Genomic DNA, 12,500 nt, shown 5'->3' on the forward strand with positions numbered 1-12,500 from the left:
GATAATGAAAAGTAGTTCGACGTTAAGATGAGGTGAGAGTTGTGAGGGGGGTGAGAGGTGTTCCCGACTTTAATCGTGATAATATAAAGGTGGAAAAAATGGAATCTATTTAAACTGTTGTACGTATATTATTTGTGTGTGTGTGTGTGTGTGTGTGTGTGTGAGTGTGTGTGTATCGTATGTATATAGATATTGTACATAGTTATCGTATGTAGATATCGTATATATGTATATACAATATACCTTGTCGCGTTTCGAGGTCGCGTGTCTTCTCGCGAATAAGCCGCGAAACGTGACGCGTTGTCGTGGCGGCCCTAAAAATAGATCTTTTTAGCATATTTCACGGATACCTTTGCGTGAGAAAGAATGTACTTTCTCTGATAAGAGTTCTTGAAACCTGCATTTAGTTCCCTTTAAAGTGATTAAAAAAAATAATTAGAAAACAAAAAAAAAAAATAGAAAAAAGAAAGGAGGAAAGAAAATTGATCGGAATTTCAATCAGAGATAAGAAGAGTTTTTAGTGATTTGGATTAATAAAAAAAAAAAGATTTATATAATATTATTTAGTTTCCAAATTATTTAGGCAGTCTTTTTTGCTTGTTTACAATTCTTTAGGATATAGATTATTATCGAAGCTTTCGTAATACATTGTTTATCTATTATTAGATATTATTATATCAAGAATGGAAGGTAGAGAGAGGGAGAGAGAGAGAGAGAGAGAGAGAGAGAGAGAGAGAGAGAGAGAGAGAGAGAGAGAGAGTTAGAAAGAGAAAAAGATAAAGTAGGAAAATGAAGAGATAATAAAGAAATAACGTGCGCGAAGATAATTTCGTCAAGAATGTATGCAAAATATTACGAACTCGGTTGCTGTTGTTGCCGTTGTTGCCAGTGTATTACCATGCAACAACGAACTTTGTTTTGTTGAATTAAATTTTTTTTCTCTTCTTTTTTTTTTATGAAGTTAAGTGTGAGTTCCATATTATTATATTATTCTCTGGGTGAAAAATCAGTCTACAAGGGAATGATGTACATGTTCGAGCTGGTGGAGAAAAAATTGGAGATAGAGACAAGCTGACGAAAGCGTTTGGTACAAATCCAAATGCGTTTACTGTTGTAGTTCTCTTTTACTCCCCCTCTCTCTCTCTCTCTCTCCCTCTCTGTTGCTCATTTGTCTTTTCTCTTTCTATCTTTTCATTTTTTTACTCTATTTTTTTTGTTTTACTTTTCCTTTCCTTTTTTCTCTCTCCTTTTCTTTTTTTTTTTTTTTATGTGTTCCTAGCATCACCAGTGAGGCTGGCATGAAGAATGCGGCCAGTCGAGCAACGTCGATGTTCGACGTGCTATTGAGAGAATCTTATCTAATAGAAGTTGGGAAAGTTCGCGTAAATAGGTCAAATTCTAGTACGCTAAAGTAAGATATTTCTTTTTTTTTTTTTCTTTATTTTTTCTTTCTTTCCTTTTTTTTCGCTTAACCATTCTTCTCCTTCTCCTCCTTCTTCTGCGACATCCACTTTTTTTCGTTCCATCTTTCATTTCAAATAGAATCAATAAAACGTTTTACGCTTTTAGAACGACGATCCTATTGGAGAAGGTTAAGAGAAATTAGAAAAATATGATTTCTCTTATAGTTAAAGAAAGGTCACTAGGGCTGCGTGTGACCCTCCATGTAACGCGTTAATCCAATCGATGAAAGCTCGTTTAAAAGCGTGAAACTTATTTAAGGAAACGAAAAGAATTTTCTATTATTTCTTTTCAATTTTTCATTCCCTCTTTCCATCGATATCAACCAAACTTTGTAAAAACAAATTACATTAAGATAGATGTACTCGTATACTTAATCAAAATCATTCTCAAAGAAGCAGATAGAAATATCTCGACAATATTGTTTTGAAGAAACACGAATTGACTAATAATATTCAAATAATCAACATAGAGAATTGTATTTATCTTTTGTCACGATCGTTATTATTATTATTATTATTATTATTATTATTATTATTATTATTATTATTATGATTATTATTATTATTATTATTATTATTATTATGATTATTATTATGATTATTATTATGATTATGATTATTATTATTATTATTATTATTATTATTATTATTATTATTATTATTATTATTATTATTATATTTATCGATATTTTCTGATATAAGATGAAGAAATCGATCGACTTGCGTTATTGAGAAAACAGTACGATTCGTTAAACGTCTCTAATATCATTGTTCTAGTTTTTCCAGTAGAAAGAGAGAGAGAGAGAGAGAGAGAGAGAGAGAGAGAGAGAGAGAGAGAAAGAGAGAGAGAGAAAATAGGAAAAAAATAAAAAAAGAACAACAAAGACTACGTCCTCGAGCAATCGGACTCAGCACGGACATTGTTCTAAAAACCTACACGCTAGTTTTCCTTTCCTATGCCCGCTGGTAGTTTTCTTCAAGTTCGTACTTGCGATAGAAAAAATTCACGTTTATTCGCGGTTTACTTGTTCCGAATTGAACTTTTATTTTCTCTCTCTCTCTCTCTCTTTCTCTCTTTCTCTCTCTCTTTTTCTCTCTTTTTCTTTCATGCTTTATCCACTCTCGTCGAGTCGATCCGTCGCGGCGTTTAATCTTTCAGGAAAATGGGAGAAAAGTAATTAGGCCGATATTAGCCGGTAACCACGGTAGCTGCAGGCGGATGGGTCAATAAAGGCCGGCGCCCTCTTTCGTACAAAAAGGAATGAACGGACTTTCGCTGATGCAGCCTCCCGGTTGATTTTCCGTTCCACACGAGACCCGTGTTTTCGCGTACAATCCCCCTGTCCCGCGTTTGTTCTATGTTCTCGCTTTTGCTACCATCCCCCTTTCTATCCCTTTCCCTCTCTTACTCTTTCACTATCCCAGGCACTCGTGCGGTATCGAGCTAGAGCCAAAGGCAATGCCGCAACCTCGAGTGGCAATTATACTGGAGGAGCCGGCGCGCGCACACGTTGAAAAGATACGGAATACTTAAGCGGACAATAAGATGCAAGATCCTAGAGAAATCCCTAACGTGGAGGGAACCAGTCGTGTCCAAACATCAATTGTATGAACTATTGAATAAATGGACAGAGGAGAAAAAGAGAAAATATATTTTTTGATTACTAGGATTATTTTCTCTTTTCTTTTCTTTTTCTTTTTTTTTAGTTATTATTAATGAAATAGACTGTTATGGAAGGCAAATATGAAATTATTGAATTAGGATATGGAATATTTAATATTATTTTGGAATATTACTAGGATTTTTTTTTCTTTTTTTTTTTTTTAGACTTGTTATTAATGATAACAGATTGTAATAGAAGATGAATGAAAATGTTAAGATATGGAATATTTAAATGTGCAATAAGATGCGAGATAATAATGAAATTCATATCCGTATAATTAGTCGTATTTAAACACCAATGGTGCCAAATACTGAATAAAGAGAATGAGATAGATTGAGAGATAGATAGGTAGATAGATAGGTAGATAGATAGATGAATGCATAGATAAATAGATAGATAGATAGGTAGATAAATAGATAGATAGATAGAAAGAGAGAGAGAGAGAGAGCGAGAGAGAGAAAGAGAGAGAAGAAAATAAAATTTCTTAATTACTTGGGTTATTTTTATCTCAGTATAAAGTGTAATAAATAATAGTACAAAAGGAAAGTTATTTACTGATATTAGGTTGCAAAGGAGAAAGACAGAGAATGAGAGAGAGAGAGAGAGAGAGAGAGAGAGAGAGAGAGAGAGAGAGAGAGAGAGAGAGAGAGAGAGAGAGAGAGAGAGAGAGAGAAAGAGGAAAGTTAGAAACTCTGTGAGAATTTCCCGAGAGAAGGAAGGTCTCATGTCTTTGCATGGGCCAACCTTCTTGCTTTTGATGTCGAAGTGATCGAAGGAAGGTTGTTTGGTCTTGGTATTACGGAAAATGGGATAGATGGAGAAAATCGATTTCTAGTTCATCGTAGAAGGTCTCTCCTTGTAAAGTTTTCAGGATAAACACGTTCTTTTATATTTTCTTATTTATCTAATGATATTTCCTATTAATATTATGTAATTATTGTTTATTCTTATGATCGATATAGTTTCTCTCTCTCTCTCTCTCTTTCTCTTTCTCTCTTTCTCTCTCTGACTCTCGCTCGCTCGCTCTCGCTCTCTTTTTCTTATTTTATTTTTTAAACCATCAGGAATTTCATATAATTTTAATATTTTTTACATCACGTATATAAACACACAAAATGTCCATCATGATTAATATGAAATGCAGTGATTTTTTTGATAAATATCGAGACAGGTCCATTTTGTTTTCGAGAGACAGATGTTTATCACAAATTTACTCACTTTCTGGTTAACTCCCAGACGTGGATGACAATTCCCTTGAAAATCTAAAATGACAACGAGGGTCAAGTGGCGTATTGTTTGAAAAAATGATGCTATATTTTCTTTCCTAATTTTTTTTTTCTTTTTTTAATTTCAAGTCAATAGTTTACGAGAAAATGCGTTTCAAACGATATCCCAATAAATATTAGATAATTATTATTTTTTCTTACGGCCGATATTGATTTTTTTCTTTCTTTTTTTTTTTTTTTTTTTATTTTATTCTTTTTTGTTTTAGATCGCCGTGATTTCAGACAATTTTCGTTTATGTTTTCCACACTACACACATACACACACACACAATTTTATTATATATATATACAAATATATATATATGTATGTATGTATGTATGTATGTATGTATGTATGTATGTATGTATGTATGTATGTGTATATATAAAGTTTTAGTACATGGATGCACGCGAGTGCACCATTCGATGAAGTAGGGTTGTTCGTTGGATCTATGGATTTCGAGGGTAAGACCGGATTTAATTCGGCGGAGTGGCAGCTCTCAGAGGGAATGACAGCAGCAGAGACTGAAAGGAAGAAGGAATGAAAAATGAGAGAGTAAGCAGCCAGCGGAAGAAAGCGTTTTTTAAGCGTTTCTTAAGTTAAATTTCTAAATGTAAGACGTACTTACATTTCTCGTACATAAGATCCCATATGTACCTATGTAACTAAGGAAAAAAACACACGGGATCAGCTAGCTAGAAGATATTTTTTTCGATGCTTTCTCGTCTTATCAAGTTGCTCTCGTTTATATAAAACATTTTTCTACGTTTAGAGGAAGAGAGAAAGAGAGAAAGAGAGAGAGAGAGAGAGAGAGAGAGAGAGAGAGAGAGAGAGAGAGAGAGAGAAAGAAAGAGAGAGGGAATAATACATTTTCGAGTTTCTTATCTTCCATTTAAAGCGGTTCTTTGAATAATTTAAACTTGGCAAACTCAGTATCACCATCCTCGTCTTCAATAAAATTAATTGAAAATCTTACGGGATTATTGATACTCTGTCTCTCTCTCTTCCTCTCTCTCTCTCTCCATCTGTGAGTATTGAGACTTTTAGTTTTAGGCCGTAAGCGTGGTAATATAATCGACGATTCGTGCGAAGTGAAATCTTTTTTTTTTTCTTTTTTCGTTAACATTAATACTCGTATCAATGTCACGTAACGCATATAAATTTCACGTTTATATATTGCACTTTATATGTATATATTTAAAAAATATGATCAAGAGATTCGAATAGAAACGAATAAAATATTAAAATAAATTGAAACGCGAACCGCGATAAGAAAGATAAATACCGTTATCAATAATCAAACATCTAAATCTTTTTAATTTTCTAATATCTTTTATCAACTCTTTCAATTAGTTCTTTGTATTATGTTTTTTGCAAGTCTTTTATAGAAACGAATCGTTAAATAATGAATGACTAGAATATCAAATTATTTGAAACGCTTGATGTTTCTGATTTCAATAGCTGATTGATAATGGTCATTAATTAAGGGCATTCATTAGAATAGACAGAATATCGTGGCTTCCGTTAAATGTGAGGATTCTCACGCGGGACAACATTACGCGATCGTATTACGGACACGTTACTGGATAGAAGACGTTTGTAGAGGATAGTCGATCCATCGATCGATGGCATGAACTAACTCTTGGTTCCACGTTATATATACATTGTATCTGTGTATGTATGTATATAGGGGTATGTATAAGCCATGTACGTAATATAGCTTTACCTCGACTTGATGCTGTCCGTTGACTATGACTGACTTGTCAAACGGCAAGACGACGAACGGCGGCTCATCGTCTCTATCGAGTCATTGTAACGTCGCCTCGGTGATATCATGCTTGTCGGGGCAACTACTATGCCGATAGTTTCTCCATTCTAAAGGACGACAATGTGGCCTAATTCGCATCTCTTCTATGAAACGTTTAAGATCTAATCGATTTATTTATTTCTTTTTTTTTTTTTAAGGATATGATATCAATTAAAATGAAATATACGATCGTTTTTATACGATTGATATTTGTGTCGGAGAACTTCTTTTTTTTTTTCTTTTTTATAAAATTATATCCTTTCACATATAGCTGTCGTTGATGTTGTTTTACAACGACGTAATCGGATTTATTGAGAAGACGGATGGTGGTTTAATTTCTAATTCATAAATATGGAAAATAATACTAATAGTACTTATTAAGTATTTACGTGAGTATTCCTTTTTTCTTTCTTTTTTTTTTTTTCTTTTTTTCTTTTCTCTTTCTGTCCTAACTTCGTACAAGTAACAAATATTTGTTTCGTTTCAGACAGACTCGTACTTCGCTCGGCAGTTACGAGAACAAGGAAAATAAGAATGCGAACCGCGTTCTTTCGCCGAGTACCAGCTACTCGAGTACAGAGAGAGAGAGAGAGAGAGAGAGAGAGAGAAAGAGAGAGAGAGAGAGAGAGAGAGAGAGAGAGAGAGAGAGAGAGAGAGAGAGAGAGATAGAGAAAAACACGGTCATGATATTCTCTTTATTTTTTCTTTTTGGCTCTCTCTCTTTTTCTTTCTCTTTCTCTTTTCTTCGCTTTTCTTATTTCCTTTTTTTTCAACATTTGCGTTATTTGTGACAGCGCGTAAAACGCATAAGCTGGAGAAGATATAAGAGAGAAGGATCCGTGTGCTCGCAAGAGGGAGAGAGAGAGAGAGGGAGAGAGAGAGAGAGAGAGAGAGTTGTGGGTCTGCTGTTTCTTCTTTTTATCGAAAGATTTAACATTGTCCGAGATAAGCGACGATTTTTCTTGCCGTTTCTTTTCTTCTTTTTTTTCTCTTTTTCATTTTTTCTTTTTCCTATCATAAAACCTACAAGTAGATATACATATGTATATATGTATGTATATGGGTAAGCTGTAGCCACGATTACCATCGAATTTGTTGCTGCTGTTGCTGTTCTTGCTGTTGCTGGTATTGCTGGTGTTGCTGTTGCTGGTGTTGCTGGTATTACTGGTGTTGCTGTTGCTGGTGTTGCTGTTGCTGCTGTTGCTGCTGATGTTGCTCCTGCTGCTGCTGTTGCAATGGAGTTGATCGGCGAGTTTTCTTCTATTCCATCTGACTCTCTCTCTCTCTCTCCTCTTCTCTCTTCTCTTTTCTTCTCTTCTCTTTTCTTCTACCTTTTTCTTTGTGTTTTTATTCCGACTAGGAAATTCGTCGTAGCGATCGAAGCGATGCAACGCGACGGCTCGTTTCTTCGTTCGATTCTTTCACACAGCTGCGATTCCCCGTAGGAAAAAGTCTCCGGCTGTGGATTACGTACCACGCAATTTCCACCAAGGGAATTTCGTTCAAGCCATATGCAATTTCTCTCTCTCTCTTTCTCTCTCTCTCTTTCTCTCTCTCTCTCTCTCTCTCTTCTTTTTTCTCTTTCCCTTTTTCTCTTTCTGTTGAGCTCTACCGTTTCTCACAGTACAATTTCACTTTTTGTCCGGTACAATGAGGCCAAAGAAAGAGTAGTCGTTCTGCTTCGAACCTTAAATCGTTTCGACTTCGACGCCCTCGGAGTACTCGGATTTTTAACTTCGATTCAACCCTCCTATACTCTTTCCCTTTCCTTTCCTTCTCTTCTCTTCTCTTCTCTTCTCTTCTTTTCTCTTCTCTTCTTTTCTCTTCTTTTCTCTTCTTTTCTCGTCTCTTGTTTCTTGTTCGTTCGAACGCTGCGAAATCGATATTGGAGATAAAAGTATATCACTTCGAGTACATCTGCTGATTCGATTTTCTTGATTTTACAAAAGCTGTCTACCTATCTTTATTTCTTTCATTTATTCATTCATTTATTCTTTTTTTTCTTTCTTTCTTTCTTTCTTTCTTTTTTTCTTTTTTTCTTTTATTTTTTAATTATAAGTTGAAACCAATTTTTTGCAAATCGGTAAATTCATTTAATAACTTTCACATGACTTTTATGGTAATGAAAGGTACAGAATAATTTATCGGTTTTTTTCCTTTTTTTTTTCTTTTCTTTGTTTTTACATTAAAAGTTTATTTCTGAATAAAGATAAAAATATATAATTCTTTCAAATGACAGTTTATAAAAAAAAATTTTTTTAAAGAACATTTACAAAATTTAATGACTCTTACCAATTTCATGATATATAAATAATTATTTTCATGACATATGAATAAAAAAAAAAAGATAAAGAAAAAGAAAAACGGATAGAAAATAATAAATTTGATTTATAAAATATGAGTTTCTTTATCTAGATAAAAAGAGAGAGGAAAGAAAAGAGACAGAGAGAAAGGGCTGAGAAAAATTTTTTTTCTTTTTGCTTTTCTTTTTCTAAGTAATAGCTCACGAATCTCAGTGATCGAACAGGGAGTAGGAGGAGGAAGAGGAAAGGAAGGATATTGAATTCAAGATAGATGTCTTTATTTAAATTTATAAACTCGCGATCGTGTGCCGGTAACGAAGGAGAGAAAAAGTGAGAGAGAGAGTGGGAGGGTGGTGGTAGATAGGGAGAAGCGATTTAACTTTCATTCGTCGAAATAAAAATGTGAAAAAGTGTGATGGGCCTTTCGTGAGAAAGAAACGAGTCCTTCTTTTTCCATCGTTGAATCTCATTGGATTATAAACGGATTATAAGTGGATGAGTTTGTCGACAAGAGTCGAAGGGTGTACTTTGAGTCGTAGGAACGTCCCTTAGGGCTCGTGTTCTCTCTCTCTCTCTCTCTCTCTTTTTCTTTCTCTTTTCGTCTTTCTTCGTACCACATTTCGAATATCCGTCAAGGGAAACTTCGTTTTCTACTTATTAACGTGCGGTGTTGGCTCGCGGTTTTATTCGATCGATAAAGGTCTCTCTCTTTCTCTGTCTCACTGTTTCACTATCTCACTATCTATCTATCTATCTATCTATCTATCTATCTATCTGATTATCTGTCTATTTATCTATCTTTCTTTTTCCTGTATTTTACGATAATGATTTAGTAGACACGTCTTTATCACGAAAATCAAAACGGTAAATAAAGAATCTTACAAATTGTGATTCTTTGTATACTATGAGTATGGTTTAAAGAATATGTTTTTTTTTAAGTAGTAAAAGTCAATAAATTTTCCTTATATATGTGTATATATGTGTGTGTATATATATATATATATATATATATATATATATATTCTTTGTTTAATTCTTTCTTATTTTTTTTTGTCGTTTAACGGCGAGAGATAAGCATATAGAGCATAATCGAGTACGGTAATACCTCCTAATCTTCGTTAGGTATGACCTAGTCGTGTGTCTCATGCTACCATCACGTTTTCAACGTTTCATCATTGTAACTGATAAAACTGTATAGGATAGTATATTTGCTTTTTGATTTTACTAGTTGGAGAGTACAAATGAAAGTGGTAGACACTGAGTTTCTCTCATGAGGATTAGTATAATCTCTCTTGTACTCTATTCTAGTTCGACAGGTGTGCAGGCATAGCACGTAGTCTCTTATAGTATTCTGATTGCATATTCATCGAACTATATATTTTGTGTATGACGTTATAATAACTTATAGCAAGGTATACATATACATTTGGTATATACAACACACACACACACACACACACACACACACACACACATGTCATCGATCGTTAGAAATAAAACAATGATAAAAAGCGATGGAATAAAAATTGCAAGTTAATCTATAAATGAACATTTTTTCAATGACATTGGTGTCGTTTACTACGCGATAGTGATAATAATATTTTTTTCTTTACTAAATATGCTGAATATTCATGAAAATAATATTTTCTTGACTATGACAAATTCAAAATGTCATAGTATACCTCTGGGATAAAACAAAGTTATGAAACGGGGGTGAGTTAATATCCACTAAAAAGTTCGTTCTAACCACCAGCTTATACTCTCAGAGAACGTTCGTCTTGTTTATTTCTCACTTTTAACGTTCCTTTTTTCCGTCTCCTTTTTTCCGTCTCCTTTTTTCCATCACTCACTCATTCACTCTCTCTCTTTCTCTCTCTCTCTCTCTCTCTCTCTTTCTTTTTCTTTCTTGTATATTCAGTTAATATATGTAGATGATCATTTCAAATGAAAATTCGTAATCGAATCGTGGTTCGACTCGAAATTCAAAATGTCAATCTCCGAATCGTACACGTATGAATCTATGTACGTGTATCTTTCAACGATCATTCGCTTTTTATCAAACGATTTTTGTTAACCGCATTCCAATAGTTTACGGCACGTGACGTTACTATACTCATTCTATCGATCCCAATCGAGTTATAATAATATTATCCTACGAATTACTGTTAATACAACTCACGGTATTTAAACGCACACGTGTACCATCGTCGTTACGCTCGTTCGCGGGATTATTTGGGTCACGCTCGTGAAACACGGTCCATGATCGAACATTTTCGTTTTAATCCTTTCTCGAATTTCTATCTCTCTCTCTCTCTCTCTCTCTCTCTTGTTTTTTGTATTTTTTTCTTTCTATATATATATATATTTTTTTTTTTCTATCATACAACCAATCATAGCAACCAAATAGGTTCGTCAACAGACATCGTCTGTCGAAAAAAAGCTTCGTTTTATAAAATTAACAAATTCTCATCGATCTTTCGTTGAAAATATATAAATAAATAAATATAAAGCAAAGAAGAAAGTCATTATTGTATGAATTGAGATAAGAGTACTGCATGTACGATAGGTAAATGTTAGAGTACTTCGACATACAGTAGGTACAACTTTATATATCTACACGTACATGTACATAAGTAACATACATATCTCCATATGTGGCTGGGTCATAGATTTTTTTCTTTTTGTCTTTTTTTTTTCTATTTTTTTTTCTATCCTTTTTTTTTTTTCTTTTTGCGTAGTGACAAGAAGAGAAAAGGGAGAGGAATGAGGTACAGCTATCTATATTGTAGGTAGCTTTTAGTTCGCTGTTAACGTTCTATGTATATCTACTAAGAGACTCTGTGCTCGATAGAATACATACATGCCAGGGAGCGGCACAAGTTCTATTGATTTCGAGTGAAGCCACTCGATCGGGGTTGAAACATTTTCATTTGACGAATATATATATATATATATATATATATATATATATATATATGAATACACACACATACACACACACACACACACACACACACACATATATATATATATATATATATATACATACGAACGTATATATTTTCGTTTGGCCTTGGAGAAACATTGAAAACCTAGTTCTTTCAAACTATTTTTCTTTTTCTTTCTTTCTTTTTTTTTCTGTTTTGTTTTTTCTCGTTTTCGATTGAAATGGTCAATATGATCGTTTAAACAGTGTTCTATTAAGTTATACTTGAAGTATGTAGGTAGTTTTCGAGTGGCCATTCAAAGGTCGAATAGACTTTTAGTAACGAGATTAGGGGCGTGCCACGTAGGGTATGTATGTTGGTAGTAGTTGTAGATAGGATGGGGAGTCATAAGTTATAAGTACGTGACATCGATGGCGGTACCGGATAATGTAAACCCTTGGTAACGACCGTATAAAACGTTGAATTCGATGTTCCAGGTAGTAACTCCAAACTGCTTTTCGGTATATTGACGCAATCCAGAAGTCAATTAATTAATAATTAACGATCGATTTTATTGCCACCCTCCCCGCCCTCCCCTTTCTACTCGTATTTCTTTATCACTTACTGTCATTATCGTACAAAATTGAATTCAATTCAATTAATTATTTAATTACTTAATTAATTACTTAAACAAATAATTAATTATTAATTCATAGAAAGATACATTAAGGAGTTGTACGCTTGAACGCGTTTGTTATTCGATACAATTACACATTTACAATTAACAAGATTGATTCATAAATAAAATCTATCCTGTAGGTTGGACGTATCAAATCATTAAATAATCTCCATTTTGGGTTTTGACAATAATCCGAACGAATTGTAATTTTCTTTTCCTGTTTTCCTTTTTTTTCCCTTCTTTTTTACAAGACAGATAGATAAATGTCACGTAGAAGAACACGAGAATCGTTTTTTCAAAATTTCACGGTCTGCTTCCGGTTATAGAGGAAGAGAAGAAGAGAAAAAGGGGTAGCGGGAAGGAGGTAAACCATCCTTCGATTTCCTCCGTC

General features: G+C 33.8%; 1 protein-coding gene across 3 annotated transcripts in view; it reads left to right on the forward strand.

Annotated features, from left to right (window-relative positions):
• LOC118442157 (neurobeachin-like) overlaps positions 1-12,500 on the forward strand; it is a 42,523-nt gene that overhangs the window by 12,331 nt on the left and 17,692 nt on the right. The window contains exon 2 of one of the 3 annotated variants that reach the window (XM_085655317.1): positions 2,889-2,978. The exons of the other annotated variants lie outside the window; for them this stretch is intronic. Within the exon in view, the coding sequence (XP_085511443.1) occupies positions 2,889-2,978 (90 nt within the window). Of the gene's footprint in view, positions 1-2,888; positions 2,979-12,500 lie in introns of those variants that run through there. 3 annotated transcript variants of the gene reach the window in all.

The sequence above is a fragment of the Vespa mandarinia genome, chromosome 2 (genome assembly GCF_050613455.1).
Source record: "Vespa mandarinia isolate Hongniang chromosome 2, ASM5061345v1, whole genome shotgun sequence".
In the NCBI taxonomy this organism is placed as follows: domain Eukaryota; kingdom Metazoa; phylum Arthropoda; class Insecta; order Hymenoptera; family Vespidae; genus Vespa; species Vespa mandarinia.